This window comes from Hemiscyllium ocellatum, chromosome 3 (genome assembly GCF_020745735.1).
Source record: "Hemiscyllium ocellatum isolate sHemOce1 chromosome 3, sHemOce1.pat.X.cur, whole genome shotgun sequence".
NCBI lineage: Eukaryota > Metazoa > Chordata > Chondrichthyes > Orectolobiformes > Hemiscylliidae > Hemiscyllium > Hemiscyllium ocellatum.
In genome coordinates this window covers 54,095,673-54,115,071 of record NC_083403.1, presented here as the reverse complement: position 1 = coordinate 54,115,071, position 19,399 = coordinate 54,095,673, and the positions used below count along the sequence as shown (strand labels likewise).

Below are 19,399 nucleotides of genomic sequence, written 5' to 3'. Positions count from 1 at the left end.
AGGGTTTAACGGTGCTGTGGCGAAACTGGGTTGTTGCCTTTACAGCAGACCAGCTTACGGGGAGGCTTTGTGAAGATTTTAAAAATTGTGAAGACCTTTTTAACAGGTTAAATAAGGAGAAAGTGTTTCCACTGGCAGAGCAGTCAGTAACCTGGCAGACACTGAATTAAGATGAATGGCAGATGAACCAGATCAGATTCGAGGGTTAAAAAAAGTTACACAACCAAGTATGGTTGGGCATGCAGTGCCTGAAGGGATGGTGAAGCAGGATCAGTGGTAAAGAGAATAAAATAGATTCTTGGAGTGAAGAAAATTAGAGCTCTGGGAGAGAACAGGGGAGCGAGACTAATTAGATAGCTCCTGGGCTCACCATGGACTTCACGGTTTCCTTCTATTCTCGCTGCGTTGTAGTTTGATTCTGTGGAAATTACCTTTTAAACGAAGCGCCAAAATTCTCAAGATTCTTAAACACATGTACAAAGTGCCTATTGATCATTTGTTGCCTCTCCCTTTTCTCATCTTTATTTCTTACATTAAAGTTTCCCTGAAAGCTGATCAGTGATGTCACTTTGCAGATTTTAAGAACATTTTATAAGGTGGGATTTGAATGGACATGTGCGTGATGTTAAAACAAAATGAAAATTTGAGAGCTAATTTTAAACTAACCTGTCTTTTCGGGAACTGACGTAGTCAAATGGGTCACCCATTTTTAAGTGAAATCACAGGAAGGAAAATGTCAAACTTACCTCACTATTTTCTATCCAGACGTCATGATTAAAATTACTCTTTTTAAAGCTGTCCAAAGTAAAACATCCTTTTGGTCTCATATACTCTTTTTCAAGGATAAAATATTGTGGTTATCTATCTTTTGTGGTTTGTGCTCTGCCATGTTTTGTAGACTGTTCTCAAACCAATCTGGTGTCGACAGCTACTGGTTGCAATTCTGTCTGGTTAAGGTGAGGGTACATCTTCTCTGTTTGTTCACCTGTAGTCATCAGCCCGGTCTCTTCAATAGAATTGTTTTGTTCAGACTAATTTATTTTAGCAGACCTTTTTTTGTGATTAATGTTTGATGTTTTAAACTAGATGTTCATATAAATGTCAACCAATTTCCAGACACTATCTGGATGGATTGACCTACCACTGGGAACCTGCGTATACTGCACAATGCATTTTCAGTTAATGGCATCAACAGTTTAGCCATGAGTTGGTGGTGTGTCCATGTTCCATACACTCTTTACTGCTGTTTTTGGGTTGCAGGATGTACGTAATACTTGTTTGCAACGGTGTTCAGTGGTAGTATGTTGACAGGAGAGTATTGATAGTCACAGTAAAATGAAAAGGGGTGTAAGAAAGTCGTTTTAGCCATTTCTTATTGATATATCATTTCTTTTTCTGTGGCCCTGTAAACTGTATTTTTATCCCAGCACCATTCTTGGCGTGACAGCATCTCCCAGCATGAATTCTCCAACTCTGAGAGGTTTGAAACCTGTTGTGATCTCTGAATGGATGCCAAGCTGCATGAGAGCTTATCTGTGCCCATATAATAGTATATACACATTTATACAGTGGTAGGCTTTACCTTGTCCACTGGGTTGAAGGTTCCTCTTAAAGGAGTTGGGACAGCAGGTATGTGAAATCCTGATACTACGATAATTTGATGTTCTCCTAAACTCTCTTGTACTTGTATTCCAAGCAGCTGGTGTGAATGGGACCTACATGGCATTACAAGTTATTTCTTCAGCGTTTGATTCAGTCTACATTAATAGACGCAAAGGCGATAGAAGTTTTTTTCAATATGATCAACTTGTTTATAAGTGCGTGTATGGCTCGGTCGTGCATCTGACCCACGACAGTATCTCTAAGCATTTCTTTTTAAATTAGTGATGAAAAAGAAAAGCTTTAAATAATTTTGTCTGTAACATTTTAGTATGTTTGTTTTCCTGTGTCTTTCAGGGGCGTGCCAACCTGACTGAGCAGAAAATGCGCTTTGCTCATCCACATTGTGAGCTGAAGAACCTGGCTGATGTTGTTCGGTCTCTCAAACCTACTGCAATTATAGGTACGTATATGGCATTTTAAAATAAACCTTCCTCTGCTAACTCCTACATTCTGTTTGCCTCCTCATTAATTAGACTTTTTAAAACATACTTCATCAAATTTCCCTCTCATAGAATGCATGAAAAGAAATAGGAATTTTTTTGGCACTGTAAACTAGCTAGCACACCAGTTTTCATCACCCAAGTGCTATTTTTATTCTTATGATCCGGCTATCTGTGTCAATAGACAATAGGTGCAGGAGTAGACCATTCTGCCCTTCGAGCCTGCACCACCATTCATTATGATCATGGCTGATCATCCTCAATCAGTATCCTGTCCCTGCCTTATCTCCATAGCCCTTGATTCCACTATCCTTGAGAGCTCTAATCAACTCTTTCTTAAATGAATCCAGAGACTGGGCCTCCACTGCCTTCTGGGGCAGAGCATTCCACACAGCCACCACACTCTGGGTGAAGAAGTTTCTCCTCATCTCTGTCCTAAATGGTCTACCCCTTATTTTTAAGCTGTGTCCTCTGGTTCGGGACTCATCCATCAGCGGAAACATGTTTCCTGCCTCCAGTGTGTCCAATCCTTTAATAATCTTATACATCTCATTCAGATCCCCTCTCAATCTTCTAAACTCAAGGGTATACAAGCCTAGTCGCTTCAATCTTTCAACATAAAATAGTCCCGTCATTCCAGGAATTGATCTCGTGAACCTACACTGCACTCCCTCAATAGCTAGAATGTCTTTCCTCAAATTTGGAGACCAGAACTGCACACAATATTCCAGGTGCAGTCTCACCAGGACCCTGTACAGCTGCAGAAGAACCTCTTTGCTTCTATAGTCAATCCCTCTTGTTATGAAGGCCAGCATGCTATTAGCTTTTTTCACTAACTGCTGTACCTGCATGCTTGCCTTCATTGACTGGTGTACAAGAACACCCAGATCTCGCTGTACTGCCCCTTTACCTAACTTGACTCCATTTAGGTAGTAATCTGCCTTCCTGTTCTTGCCACCAAAGTGGATAACCATACATTTATCCACATCAAACTGCATCTGCCATGCATCAGTCCACTCACCAAACCTGTCCAGGTCACCCTGTAATCTCCTCACATTTCACCCTGCCACCCAGCTTTGTTTCATCAGCAAATTTGCCAATGTTACTATTAATACCATCTTCTATATCATTAATATATATTGTAAAAACCTGCAGTCCCAGCACTGATCCCTGCGGTATCCCACTCGTCACTGCCTGCCATTCTGAAAGGGAGCCGTTTATTCCTACTCTGTTTCCTGTCAGCCAACCAATTTTCAATCCAAGTCAGTACTTTGCCCCCAATACCATGCACCCTAAGTTTGCTCACGAACCTCCTGTGTGGGACTTTATCAAAGGCTTTTTGAAAATCTTGGTACACTACATCCACTGGATCTCCCTTGTCCATCTTCAGAGTTACATCCTCAAAAAATTCCAGAAGATTAGTCAGGCATCATTTCCCCTTCATAAATCCATGCTGACTCTGACCTATCCTGTTACTGCTATCCAGATATGTTGTAATTTCATCCTTTTATAATTGACTCCAGCATCTTTCCCACCACTGAGGTCAGACTAACTGGTCTATAATTTCCTGCTTTCTCTCTCGGTCCTTTCTTAAAAGGTGATAACTACTGTCATTTTAATGGTATAGCAGGTTTTGTGCTTTTTTCCCTCATCTGGCCTGCATTTGTTCATATTGGTCTGTTATTTAAAAATAACCTTTTAATAATATTGATTATTAAACAAAGTAAACTACACTAAATCAACAGCAGCACTGCAGACTTGCCACTGGAGCTTAAATCATTCTTCCAGCAGCATCAAAGTGCAAGAGAAATATGGAGCTTTATGACAATTTTTCTTTTTCAGCTTCCTTTCACAATTTTCCCTCCTATTCCCATTCTTGCCCTCTAAAAGCTCATCTCCACCATGAAATCCCCTCCTGCCCCTCAATCCTATTCCCAAAAAACCTGCAAGGCAAAAATCCCCTCCAGGCTTCCATCTGAGCCCAGAATGGATTCTCGTTTTAGGTACTGACCTGCCCATAATCTATCTTTCAGCCAACATCACCTTGGCATCAAAAACACCACACATAATTCTATGTCCTTGCAATGTACCATTTCATCCCTACTTTCCCTTTCCTTTCCAAAATCCCTGAATCATTTACCAAGTTTGTTCCCAGCTTTCCTCAGAACTCACCGCTTGAATCCCTTCAATTCCATTTCCAGCCCTGCCACAATACTGAAACGGAGCTTTGTGACTGTGATGAAGGCCAGCTTTATTGCCTTTTGCTGCCTGACTTGTCTGCAGCCTCCACACTGTGTAGCCCAGCTGAGTTGGACTGTTCTCACCTGGTTCCATTCTTATCCAACTAGTCATAGTCAAGATATGTTTACACTTACAATGGCTTCTCTTCCCCATTCTTGAATTACTATCGCTGGAAAACTTGCGAATCTACAATTGAACATTCTCCATATTTCTCAGCAATGTCCTGCTCCTTGGGGTATTATCCAAAGTTCCAGTTAGTCTTCACATGTACACTAATGACATTTAGCTCCATCTCTCCCCTCCTCCCTCCACTCTCTTTCACTGTAGCTAAATGGTCAGATTGGTTTATCTGACTGCCAGTACTGAATGAGCAAAGATTTCCTCACGTCCAGCATTGGTGAAGAACGAAGTTATTGTTTTTCAGTATCCACTCAAAACTCCATTCCCCTCCCAGGCAACAGTTTGAGATTAAGCCAGTAATTTTGCAAACTTGGTGTCACATTTGATCCTGATGTGAGCATTTGACTGTATTCATGTCATCAGTCAGGTTTCCACCTCCATAACCTCACCAGAGTTGATCCTGTCTTAGCATTGCTACTGCTGAAACCCTCATTAAATGCCCCTGTTTCCTTTTAGTGAATCTGCACAGATGAAAAAAGAGCAGCCGTTATGCATGGGTTGCAATCACCTTAATGTGTCTCAATATATTTTTCAGTCAAATAATTTGTAATTAAAATTGTTGGAGCTCAACAATAAATTACAGCACAACACTGATATGCAGAATATAACAAAAATTACAGTTTACTACAAATTGTTCTCAAATTGGGTTAGAAACAAGCTCATGTGTAATCCTTCTTTATATGTTTGTTTTTGTTAACATACTGTCATTCAGATCGATCGTAAAATTGTTATATTCTGCATATGTGTTGTGCTATAATTTATTGTTGAGCTCCAAAAAATGTAATTGCAAATTATATTTACTGAAGAGTACATTGAGTCAAATTAAGTTAATTGTGCTTGCAACCTTTGCAGATAGGTTAATGAATAGAGGCTACTGCTTTTTAAAAGAAATTGTTGATTATCATAGAAATATAGGTACTTCATTGAGGCTTCAATCATTATTAGTCACACAACATAAATAGGTCTACAAACTCTAATCATCTACTTTACCTCGTCTTGCACCTATTCTCAAACATGGTTTGCTTCTTTCAGCTGCAGAGCTTCCTGCTTCATGAGAAGTATCAATGTGTGGAACATCCAGGACACATTTGAAGCTCTATTTTCCTGTTCTGGTACAATGAGATGACCAGGAATCTCATTGTTACTTTTTCATATTTGGGGGATTTGCATGTAGTATTCATTGATGGTATTCTGTCTGGTGTAAGCCAAACAATGTTTTTGACTTCCAGTTCTGATTTTATGATATCTTGTTCCTTGCAGTTTTTTCCCCCTTTTGTGATGGTGAACAGTATTATTAAAATACAGGGAGACAGGACCCTGTGGATTGATTTTATCTGACTGCTTGTTTCTTACAGGAGTTTCTGCAATTGGTGGTGCATTTACAGAACAGATCATCAAAGACATGGCAAGCTTCAATGAGCGTCCAATTATATTTGCATTAAGTAATCCAACCAGCAAAGCAGAGTGCACCGCAGAGCATTGTTATAAATTGACTAAGGTAATATCTCCCCTTTAATTCCATCAGAAAGTAAAATGACTTGGTTATATTGCCAATATTAATGATAGATGAGCTCTGTGAACGCCTCACTGATTAAAGTAATATTATTAGAAGATTACAACACATTCTCAATGTAATGCACAGCCTTACAAAAATACAAAGTGTAATATGCAGGAATTGCAGGGTAGACAGTTGAATGATGAAGCATACAAATGGTTGTTTATAATTGCTTGTCAATATTATTTTGCATGACCTATGTCACAATACTGGCTCTTTTTACAAGGTTACTATGCCTTTGAGTATTTTTTTTTCCAGAGAGGGGGTAAATAGCCAGGCTCCAACTAGGCTGGGTTTGAAAGTTTTATTGGAGCCCTTTGTTTACCCCCTTAACAGATGGTGCTTCAGGCCAAAACTTTCACGTATTTAAAAAACTGGTATAATGAAATGGGAGCGGCCAGTTGGGTGTGTGGCTAGCCTTAGTTTAGATTAGAGTAATTTTTGATTCGGTTCAGAACTTTCACCAGTTCAGTCCCATCAGGGAATGTGTGAAACATGTTGCTGACCTCCCTCTCTAACCTCAAGCCTGTAAGGTCTAGTTTGTTTCATTTTTACCCTTTGTGTCAGGGATGTGTGTATTGGGACAGTTGCAAGTATTTTCCGAACAGCATAATTGGGTTGAGTTTGGATAGAGTAAGTTATCCGGTATTCAGTTTTCTGTTCTTTGTGTTTCATTCTGTAGTTTTGTAAATAAGTTTTGTTTGTTCAAAGCTTGGCATTCGAACCAGCTAATTTTATTCCGGGAATATTCACTATACACTTAGCTGAAACAAATAGCAAAGTTACGGTCTGGACTACCTGCTTAAAAATGTTTTGAGGGGTCTGGCCTAGTCCATAACATCCACAAGTATAGAATTAATTCAGAGTAATAACTTCATTTTTTTTCTTTCTGTTTTGGCTATAGCTTTACTTTGATTTAGTGTTTACTACTACTGAATATTAGCACTCAGTATGTTGTCTTGTGAGAAACTTCAGAATTAGCAAATAAAGTCCCAGTTTTGAAGACAGCATTGTTGCTGTGTAACATGGATAGATGTTGTCACACAAGATGAATTTTTGTCAGATTCAAAATGTGTAATGCTGGAAAAGCACAGCTGGTCAGGCAGCATCCGAGGAGCAAGAGAGTCAATGTTTTGAATATAAGCTCTTCATCAGGAATGTGAGGACCAGTTCAGCCAATCAAATGAGTGAGTCAGTGGAAGGGTACTGATTGGGTTGGTTGGAGAGGACAAAACGGAGGGCTTGGGAGCCTTTGGCATAGTGGATGGTTTGTATAGGGGTGGACATCCATGGCACAGATACGACACTGGGGGCTGGGGAACTCAGTGTCATGGAGGAGGAGGGCGTAGGTGGTGTCTCAAATGTATGTGGGGAGATCCTGAACCATGGGGGACAGGATGGTGTCAAGGTATGCGGAGATAAGTTTGGTGGGGCAGGAGCAGGTGGACACGATGGGCCGTCTGGGGTAGTCAGGTTTGAGAATTTTGGGTAAGGGGTAGAATTGGGTGGTGTAGGTTCCCAGACTGAAGTTGGAGGCTGTTGCTGTGAGATCCCCTGAGGTGATGAGGTTTTGTATGGTCTAGGAGATGATGGTTTGATGATGGGAGGTGAGGTCATGGTCAAGGGGGCAAAACCCCTGGTGTAGAGGTCACTGCACCAAACTGCCACTGCCCCCCCCCCCCCCCCCCCCCCCCACCTTGTCTGATGCTTTGATGGAGAGGTTGGGGTTGGAGTGGAGGGCTGCACACTGTGAGGGTGAGAGGTGTGGACATGTTGAGGTGGTAAGTGTCATGGTGGCATTTGGAGATGAAGGGATCGAGGCTGGGTAACAGAACAGCACTGGGTGTCCAAGTGGATGGAGTGTGTTGAAGGTGGGAGAAGGGGTCCTCAGAAGGTGGATGGGAGTCCTGATGGGAAAAGTAAGCGTGGAGGCGGCAGAAAAAAAGTTTGATGCTGCAACACATGTTGAATTCATGGATGTGGGAGCAGAGTGGGATGAAGATGAGACCTTTACTGAGGACAGATTGTCCATTCTCTGTGAGGGAGAGGTCTGGGGGGATAGTTAAACATGACAGAGCTGGGAGCTAGGACCTGGTAGAGCTGGAGTTGAGAATTCCGGGCAGAGAGTGGGTGTGTCATAGTAACGTGGGTGACATCACCAATGGACGTGACGCACACGATGAGGGTCAGGGGAGGTGAAAACTGTGCATTTGGTGGCATCCGCAGGGGCAGTTGTGGCGTTAATGATATCTTTGGCAGTGTTCCGATGAGTGATGTCGGGGCGAAAGTGGCTGAGGCGGCAGCAACTACAGGGGTGGAAGTAATGTGCTGAGTAGTCTTCACAGTGGTTCTGGTGGCAGTTGTGGAGGTGGCTGCCTTGGCAGCAATTGCGGAGGCGGTATAGTCGGCAGTGGCTGCAGTCTGTGGGTTGGCGGGGGTGCAAGTGCCACGGTGGTGATGGCTGTAGCAGCCCCTTGGCCAATGGTGTCTGAGTGGTTCCAGAGGCTGGGAGAAGGTTCTGGGATGATTGGAGGTAAGCACATGAACGCTTGGCGTACTTACATTCCTTGATGTCCAAATGCTGGAATAAAAAGTGTTTGTCGAGTGTGTGGATTCTTCTTAGGAAGAAGAACAGCAGAAGTCCTTTGCAGGTCTGGGAGAGTGTAGCCCTGAGGGCTGACTGCAGGGAGTGTAGGTGGTGGGGCATGGTTGCGAACGTAGAGTGGAGGATCCAGAGGGTGAACCATTTCTGGAGGCTTTGGATTTGCTGTAGACAGTAGTTGTCCTGGTCAGGTCCAAATTGTGATCTGAATGTAGTCTGGAGTCCATGTGGGATCAGTTGGTTCCATAGGCAGGCATTGAGGAAGGAGATGTAGCTCTAGTTGCGGTCTGCTTCAGGTGTGGCTGAAGAGCTTCAGGGGAGAGGAGACAATCTGGGGTGGGGGGGGGGGGGGCAGGCAGTGAGAGAGAGAGAGAGAGACTCACCTGAGGTCCTTGTACAGGGAGGAGGAGACCTTCTTCAAGGTGGGCTCTCTTGGAAGAGTCTTTGCAATAAGGCTATAATCAACTAGGAGAAAGTGAGGACTGCAGATGCTGGAGATCAGAGTGAAAAAAGTGTGGTGCTGGTAAAGCACAGCCGGTCAGGCAGCATGCAAGGAACAGGAGAGTTGACGCTTTGAGCACAAGCTTTTCATCAGGAACATGAATAAGCGACAGCAGGATAGTTCCAAGTTAGGATGATGTGTAGCTTGCAAAGGAACTTGAAGGAGGTAATGTTCATGTGCATTAACCGCTGCCTTTGTCCTAAATCAAAACAAAATGTGGCATAACTGGAAAATAGTGTGTTCAGAAGAGGGATAGTGATGTGAATGTCATTATTTTCAGTGGTTGAAGTGTTGTCACTGGCCATGATATCAGTAATGACTGACCATCATCTCCATCTGGAGGGGAAGGTGCATCTGTGCCTGGCTCCCTGGCTAGTTTCAACTTACTTTCCGCCTGTTTGCAAAACAAGTCAGTGACCATTCTGCAGTTTATTTGTGTAATATGATTGAATATCTGCTGCAGTGTTTGCAACTGTGGGATGTGTTTATAAGGCTTGCATGCTAAGAGTATAAGGGTGTGGCAAATGATGTAAATGCGCGATATAAGTCCTGATAGAAATTCTTGGCTGTGGTGAATTGAGCCATGTCTGAGGCTATTAATGCAGCTTGTTGGATATGGTGATGGAAGATCTACTCATTGAATTTGATCACTTGTGTGGGGTATGCGAACTTGTTGCAGCACTGCATCTGGGTTCATGGAGCTAGATGCCAGGTATTGACTCTCCCCGCTGTATGATCGGGTAGGCTGGAGGGCTTTCTGGCTCCCTTCAATCTAGTTTTGTCAGCCAGTCAAAATATTACAACCATCACCACAAGTCCCTTCCCTCCCCACCCATTCAATGGACAAGTAGCACAAAGTTGTCAGCCACCAGTCACATATTTCAGTGGATACTGGAATTTATTTTTTTTAAATATAAAAAATTGTTGCTGGTCAAATTTTGGTGTAATTTGGCTGGACGCAGGAATGATTGCATTTGTTGAAGGACATTTGCACAGTTACAAGCTTTCCTTAAAATATTGCACAGAAATGTTTTCTTGAGGTCCAATTGGGCCATGTCAGCTGGTAGGCAGCAACCCTTGCTGTTTTGCAAGTTTATACAGGCGAAGGTTTGACCTGATTGCTGATTTTTTTTTTGCATTTTCTGTTCTAAATGATGTGCTATTTGTCACTGAGTGAATGTGGGAGCTCAGAAACCGAGAAAGTGAGCGATTGATCTCAGCTTCAAAGCTCCTCCACATGTGATCAGAATTTGACCACCCTTAGAATCCTTGAAATCACATTTTCTGTGTCCTTAGCACAACGTACATGATTGCACCCCCCCCCCCCTCCTTTTTGCAAAAAAAAGCAGGCTTTGTTGGGTTCTTTTCACTCATTGTAGAACTCAACAGCTTTAATCTTGGATCTAGCCTTGGAGACACAAAAACTAAAAACACAGGATATCAATATAGACATTTGGTTTGTGCTATTAAGTCAGAGGTATTTGGATCTGATAGTTGCCTCTTTGTTTCAATGTCACTACCCTGCTTATGTATGGAGGGGATAGTATATTTCACTTATGATACCCTGTTCAAGTATTTAGCTTTTCAGCCTTTCACATTTAGGGATCATCTAATTTGTACTTACCAAGCAATTGATACAGGATCTTGATTTAAATTTCATAAAGTATTTAGATAGTCCATAACCTAATTTTAACCTCGGACATTAAATCCTGGATTCTGAGAGATCGAAGTTAGCTGTGACCCTGCATATTTTAAGGATACAAGGACACTGTACAGTAATAAAATTTAGGTTTTATTTCTTTAGCTAAGAACCTGAGTGGAATTGATGGATGAAGTAGTGAAACTGAACTTGTGTTCTATTCCTGGAGCAATGCTTCCCAAGATCCTATTTATATTACTACCCCCCCAGCATTAGAGGAAGGCGCCTGTCGCAAACTAAAGGTTTTATTTCTGGATATTGTGACTCAACTGTTCCGACCTGTGTGGTCCTAACATACATGTATTTTGTGAGGTTCAAGTTAAAGTCGTTTAGAAGTGATCCTTTCAGTCCTTTTCTCCTGTAAAATTGCCAAGTCTGATTGAATGAATGTATTTGAGTAGACTTTATCTGAAGGACCCCCACCCTGCCAGGCACACAGACAGAGACACACACAGACTTCTCCTTTCAATTATCAGTAATCTGACTCATGTCCATCATTCTGGGTCCTGTTCTTGTGTGCTAATTGGAAACCAAACAGACTCTGATAAGCCTAAGTGGATGACTCTTGATTGTCAAATAATGGTTGTCTTTGCCCTCATCTGATTTCCTGCCTCTGGTTTTTCTTCTAGGCGACTCATGCCAGTCACGCCTGGCAGATTAATCTTTAATTGCTAGAGATTACTGAGCAATCCAGAAAATAATGACAAGCCTGTTTGTTTAAGTTTTCAGATATCACTTTTTGATCCTAAAACAAACTCTAACAGCTGTGTTTTAACATGGAAATTTTTCCCGTCTGCAGTAATTACATTTATGCAATACTAATTTTTAAATGGAAAAATAAATATAAACTTCATTAAACATGTATAAACATCACATTTTACACATTGCTTTCTCTTGTGGTATTCTCATCTTTTCTGTTCCCTCTTTTTCTAACTTCCTTTTCCATGTACATTTTGTCTAATGTAATAGGCACCCCATAGTTCTTGAAATGAAGAAAGCTCTTTCACCTCAAAAGAATTTATCAAATTGTGATGGATTTTGTGAGTACTTTTTCAAATGTCATTTGACATATCCCTCCCCTTTGTAATCTTCTGCTGTCAACATAATAAACCAGGACCTGCATCGCAACTTCATTCCTGAGCCAGACTGTCCAAAATACAAATTCTTTGACCATTAAACAACAACGATCTCAACTGACCCTCAGGAGTAACCACATGGAGGGTGATATTGCAGTTCAAAGAATAATGACTTTTAACAGTGTTCTCAGTCCTTCAATTTAAGAAGACGGAGGGTCCAACAAGGAAGCACTCGTTCTTGTCACCGAAACACATCTGCCAAAAATATTATTCTGTATGTTAATCACCATTGAGCAGCAGCATCTTGTGTATGAAAACAGGATGTTCCTGGAGGCACTGTAAATGCAAACATACTAGGAGACGACGACTGCAAAGTAGACCTTAAATATTTACCGGTTAGGTGATATAGTGGAGAAATAGTTTTATAGGCCAGAAATTGATGAATGAAATAATTATGATGCTACTTGTAGTGCCATCTTAAAGATAGTAAGCTACAAGTTAGGTCTTTAAAAGGGCCAGCAATCTATGAAGCAGTACATTAAAGTCCCAATAATGAAGGCAGGTATATTTGGATACAATCTCTATGTTGCTTTTATGAACTGAAACCCCGTTTATTAGCACAAATATCTGATAAAATAAACGATATCAAGTTCATATCCTGGTTTTTATTTGGCAGTGAACTACTTCCCAATCATAACACCAACTCATGTAGAGCCAAAAAATTCCAATAATCTGCACCCAAATTCAACAAGCCTATAAATAGTAAAAGGATAGTAAAAAAAAAGTAGAGTGTCAATTAGGGATTTATGCAGGATGCAGACACCAGGCTGAGGTACAAAATGACCACCTTTTTTCCTTCATCAATACAGATATAAACAGCCTCCCTAGCCATAGTGAAGAAAAGAGTAATTGAGGCACTGGTTGGTCTAAATCTGTTAGAGTAGATATTGGAAATGTTGGCTGTACTTATAACTTGAGGCACTATAAGGACCACATCATATTCCTCTTGAGAATGCTGGGGAAATTAAGAGGTACAGGCCTCGGATAGAGGCATGGTGCCAAAGGACTGGAGGTTTGCAAACGTTGCTCAAAATAAGGTGAAGACAAACCCAAGAACTTGACAATTGATTTTACTGGAGCATTGTACAGAGAGCTTGTAGAAATACAGTCCAGGACAAAGTTGCTTGGACAAACGTGGGGTTAGTTAAGAGAAGGTTTATGTTTAACAAACTACTTTTTTTTCGTTGAGGGTCAAAGACTATTGATGAGAAGAATGTGGTTGATGTGATTTCAATCACCTGATTTGGCAACATGACGCCTGGAGGAAGAGCGCCTTATCTTCCGCCTAGGAACCCTCCAACCACAAGGGATGAATGCAGATTTCTCCAGCTTCCTCATTTCCCCTCCCCCCATCTTATCTCAGTCCCAACCCTCATACTCAGCACTACCTTCTTGACCTGCAATCTTCCCGACCTCTCCGGCCTATCACCCTCACCTTAACCTCCTTCCACCTATCACGTTCCCAACACCCCTTCTCCCTAGCTTTTATCTTAGCCTGCTTGGCACACCTTCCTCATTCGGGCATAAGCCCTTCTTCAGGAAACATCGATTCTCCTCCTTGGATGCTGCCTGACCTGCTGCGCTTTGCCAGCAACACACATTTCAGCTCTGATCTCCAGCATCTGCAGACCTCACTTTCTCCTGATTGTCTTGTCACCAAAGCTTATGCCTAGAAAGTAAAAGGGACAATGGCTGCATGGATATAAAATTAACAGCATGAAAGAAAACAACATTGTGGTGAGCAGTTATTTTTCAGATCAGATGAAAATGTAAAATGAGGTTCTCCACGGTTCAGCATCAAGGCTTTCCTCATCTACCTAATGACTTAGGTTTTGGGAGTGGGAGGCAATTTGAAATATGCAGAAAACACCACAATTGGAAGTGTTGTGAACTGAGAAGCAGATTCAAGAGGGCAAGATGTTCAGAGAGCAGTTAATACAATTTTTGTCACTTTAAAGAGAATTGAATAATCACCTGAAGATAAACTATTGCAGGGCTATAATGCAAAGGGAATGACTGGGATGAACCTTCTACTTTCTCAGGAAAATCGTCCCAGCTTCTCCAATTCTTGTCCATAACTAAAGTTTCTCATCCCTGGAGCCATTCTTATGAACTTGTTTTGCACTTTCTCCAATGTTTTCACATCCTGTGAAGGTTACACAATACTCCAGATGAGATCTACCTAGTGTCTTACACAAATTCAGTGTAATCTCCTTGTTCTTGTATTTTAAGCCTCTACTAATAAAACCTAGGACACCCTATTTTATAATTGCTGTAGCAAAGTGTCCTGCCACAATTAACCTCTTTCATGCATGTACAACCAATTCTTTCTGCTCCTGCACACCCTTTTGTGTAGCACCCTTTATTGTATACTGCCTCTCCATGTTCTTTCTACTGAGCATATCATTCTCATCTTTGCATTGAACGTCATCTGTTGTCTATCTACCTATTTTGGTCCTCACCCTGAACAACTTCTCTTTCCAATCCTCCCACTTCCTCCAAACTAAAGGAGTTGCCATGGGCACCCGCATGGGCCCCAGCTATGCCTGTCTCTTTGTAGGATATGTGGAACAGTCCATCTTCCACAACTACACTGGCACCACTCCCCACCTTTTCCTCCGCTTCATCGATGACTGTATTGGCGCTGCCTTGTGCTCCCATGAGGAGGTTGAACAGTTCATCAACTTTACCAACACCTTCCATCCCGACCTCAAATTCACCTGGACTGTCTCAGACTCCTCCCTCCCCTTCCTAGACCTTTCCATTTCTATCTCGGGCGACCGAATCAACACAGACATCTACTATAAACCTACTGACTCCCACAGCTACCTGCACTACACCTCCTCCCACCCTGTTCCCTGTAAAAATGCCATCCCATATTCCCAATTCCTTCGTCTCCGCCGCATCTGCTCCCAGGAGGACCAGTTCCAATACCGTACAGCCCAGATGGCCTCCTTCTTCAAGGACCGCAGACTCCCCCAGACGTGATCGACGATGCCCTCCACCGCATCTCCTCCACTTCCCGCTCCTCCGCCCTTGAGGCCCACCCCTCCAACCGCCACCAGGACAGAACCCCACTGGTTCTCACCTACCACCCCACCAACCTCCGTATACAGCGTATCATCCGCCGTCATTTCTGCCACCTCCAAACGGACACCACCACCAGGGATATATTTCCCTCCCCTCCCCTATCAGCGTTCCGCAAAGACCACTCCCTTCGTGACTCCCTCGTCAGGTCCACACCCCCCCACCAACCCAACCTCCATTCCCGGCACCTTCCCCTGCAACCACAGGAAATGCAAAACTTGCTCCCACACCTCCTCCCTTACTTCTCTCCAAGGCCCCAAGGGATCCTTCCATATCCGCCACAAATTCACCTGCACCTCCACACACATTATCTATTGCATCCGCTGCACCCGATGTGGCCTCCTCTATATTGGGGTGACGGGCTGCCTACTTGCGGAATGCTTCAGGGAACACCTCTGGGACGCCCGGACCAACCAACCCAACCACCCTGTGGCTCAACACTTTAACTCTCCCTCCCACTCCACCGAGGACATGCAGGTCCTTGGACTCCTCCATCGCCAGAACATAACAACACGACGGTTGGAGGAAGAGCGCCTCATCTTCCGCCTGGGAACCCTCCAACCACAAGGTGAAACTCCGATTTCTCCAGTTTCCTCATTTCCCCTCCCCCCACCTTGTCTCAGTCGATTCCCTTGAACTCAGCACTGCCCTACTAACCTGCAATTTTCTTCCTGACCTCTCCGCCCCCACCCCACTCCGGCCTATCACCCTCACCTCGACCTCCTTCCACCTATCACACCTCCATCACCCCTCCCCCGCCCCTCCCCCAAGTCCCTCCTCCCTACCTTTTATCTTAGCCTGCTGGACACACTTTCCTCATTCCTGAAGAAGGGCTTTAGCCCGAAACGTCGAATTTCCTGTTCCTTGGATGCTGCCTTACCTGCTGCGCTTTAACCAGCAACACATTTTCAGCTCTGATCTCCAGCATCTGCAGACCTCACTTTTTACTATCTACCTATTTCATCAACTTGTCGATGTCCCATTACATTCTGCAATATCATCCTGACAGTTTCCAGTGCTCCTAGGTTTTATATCATCTGCACATTTTGAAATTGTGCCCTGTACTCCAGTTTAAATCATTCCTACAATAGGAAAGGCAAGACTCCCAACACTGACCCATGCAGACCCTCACTACAACCTTTTCTCAGCAAGATAAACATCCGTTAATAATTGCTGTTTCCTGTCACTTGGCCAGGTTAGTAGGCCTTGTTACTATAGTTCTTTTCCTCTGTGTGTTCCAACTTTGTTCATAAAATTAAGTGTGTGACACTGTATGAAATGTTTTCTGGAAGTCCACGTACACTACATCAACAGCATTGCCCTCATCAACCTTCCCGTTATCTCTTCACAACACTCGAGTAAAATGTCAGTTAAGGTTTGATTTTGATTTGATTTTATTGTAGTCACATGTCCCTAAGTACAGTGAAAACCTTTGTTTGTGAGCAGTAAAGGCAGATCGTAGTGAGCAAGGACATATGATCATAGGGCACTTAGAACACGGCATACAATGTTACACTGCACAGGAGTGCACAAAGCAAGATCAAAATTAGTAAGAACATGACTTTCCCTTCAGAAATCCAGTTGGATCTCCTTAATTACATCATATTTATCCATATGTCCCAAATTATTATTTCTCAAAGTTCTCCATGGTAAACTAATTGGTCTGTAAATCTTAAGATGAACGTACATAATTTGCATTGTCCTATTCAGTTTATTCTTGCTCCTGTTTTGTTTAGCTCAGGTTGACCCTGTTGTTTGTACCTACATGAATGTAGTTCAGGGGGTATAGTAAATTTGTTTGAATGTTGCTTGTAGTGTACTAAGGTTTTTAGAGCAGTTTCTAAAAATAATTGATGGATAGCACGAGATTGGTTAAGCACAACATGATGCTCACGATGTCTGTGAATCATGAGAAACTACAGTGAGAGAAACCATCTTCAATTAAAGTGATACATCCTCGATGTATTTTCAGAACTGCCAATCAGGTTTGTTCAGACTATTAAAAGGTTATGGAAATCTTATCATATCCATCTGTTGTTAATTGAGGATAACCACTTTTGCAGAGGGATAGATTTTTCAGGTGCCTTCACAAAGTTGTTGAAGAATGATAGGTGGATTAATGACTTAAGCCACTAATAGCAAATAAAAGAAAGTTAATGCGGCAATTCTGTTGGCATTAACATTTAACTAGCACTTAAGTGCCATGTTTCACTGACCTTTCATGATCTATTATTAAGGGGCCTTTTGTTCAATGTAAAGGACGTGCTTACATACCTTATCTGCTTGTCTGTGACTGACTTTCCAAATAAAAGGGTTATAGATTAGATAAAGATTTTGAGAACTGCATTGACATGTTGACAGCTTAAGTGTATTGAATTTCTCAATTTCCATAAGACAACATTTAGCAAAACCTCTATGATATTTGGCTGAAATGTTATGCAGAAAAACAGAAGCAGGAACCTCACTGCAGGCAATATTGCGTGTCTCCCTCTAATAACTTAATTTCATTTAAAAAAGAAATCTTTAAGACCACCAAATACTTACTTACAGTGGCACATTCTTTGGTTTCCCTGAGATCAACTAAAGCTCTAACACTGATACAATAGAGCTGTGTACCCAACACTGGAAAAATCTGCTACATGGAATGGTGATAGGAATTAAGGCACAGACTGGGGAGGGTGGGCAGTATTTGAATCTTATGTGCATTAGTAAATGGGGAGGGGGGGGGGGGTAGAGTCAGAGTGATTAACTGAATCTTGAGGGCTGATATTGACAAGGGCAGTGTTGTATATGGGTTTGAAGAGATCAATACTGAGAAGTACCATAATCACCAGCCTCTATACTGGGAGAATAGCTTAGTATCTCAAAGGGATGAGATGTTTCATTTGGTGGTCCTTGCTCGCTTGGACAATGTGTGTCTCTTATCAATGTGAGCTGTAACATACAAATAACTACATCTTGTTAATTACAAATGACTATTCTAGTTGGAGCAGAAAGTGGTTTTCTTCTTCCACACTATACAGCGCAGGCCCAACAAAATATAGCAAGCTACAATACAGACACAATAGTTAGCAACAGGGAGTGAATTTGAATTGTATAAATAAATATCTGCCAAGCATTTTACATTGATTTGTTTGAATATTGTTGTATTTTTAAGGCCTGTTTTATTTTTATGGCCTATTCCTTTGCACTACCTTGGCCTTTCCAATTTAATGTTATTTTCAATCCCAGTCCCTTCCAGCACTGCCTCCGTACTTGCTAGTGTTGCCTCCCAGTATTGCCACTTCCTGGCCATGCTTCCCTCCAGCGTGTGCCTCTTTGCTTTGGTCCCAGACTTGCTTCATTCTGCTCCCTTCTCCTGACTGTGGTTCTCAACTTGTGCTGAATTGCCATCTGGTGGCAAAAATTGATTAGGGCAATTACTGAGTGGCTTGGTATGAACTGATTTCTACCAAAGGATAAAGCAATGTGAAAATACAGTTGTTTTAAAAACCTTGATTAGGAGAATGCTATATTTTCTTTCTTCTATTTAGCAATTGCCTTGCAATTTGATTCAGGTAGGCATTGGACTGTGCTATGCATGGATGGTATAGTGACAAAAAGAACCTAAATCTGGCTTTAACATTAATTCCTATGGAATCCATGATTCATTTAAAATCATTTTGCTTAAAGTAGCGATTTTTCAAGAATGGAACTATAACTGTGTATAGGATAGGTGCAGTAAATTAGTAAAAGTATTACTTACTACTAATGCATTATTGAATAAGCAGGAGTGAGATGATACTAAAATAAAAACGTGTAGTATACAGACTTCTAAGTAAATGATGGGATACCAAGACCAATGCCACTCTTTCCTGCACTATGTAAGAACTGCAGAATTAGAATTAGCTTTATTGTCACATATATATTCATGTGACTACAATGAAAAGTCCACAAAGTTGCCACTTGTGGTGCTACAAAGGTACCTAGGTACAGATTCTTAGGAATAAATTAGAAAACTAAAGAAATAAAAAATCCAGCAGCACAAATCTTTGCGCCATCTTTGTGCAAACTGTTTCTCGGTGCAAAAACTAAGAAATAAATCTGAACAGTAAAAAATGAACAAGTTCAGTATTACAGTCCTTCCCATGCTGGGCCCTGCCTCTGGTCTGGACACTCCTCAAGCTCAGAAACCCTGTAAATGTCTGCAGGGGTAGGGTAGGGTTTGCAGAAGGTTGAGCTGTCTTGAAGTGCACAGAAATATCTGCATAATAACTCATGAGAGACAGTCAATCCATTTTCGGTGTCACATTAAC

At 42.1% G+C, this 19,399-nt stretch overlaps 1 protein-coding gene across 1 annotated transcript in view; it reads left to right on the top strand.

Annotated features, from left to right (window-relative positions):
• The window catches only part of me1 (malic enzyme 1, NADP(+)-dependent, cytosolic), a 425,357-nt gene that overhangs the window by 358,141 nt on the left and 47,817 nt on the right, over nt 1-19,399 (top strand). The window contains exons 10-11 of the mRNA XM_060850027.1: nt 1,957-2,062; nt 5,879-6,021. Coding sequence (XP_060706010.1) covers nt 1,957-2,062; nt 5,879-6,021 — 249 coding nt within the window. The remainder of the gene's footprint in view (nt 1-1,956; nt 2,063-5,878; nt 6,022-19,399) is intronic.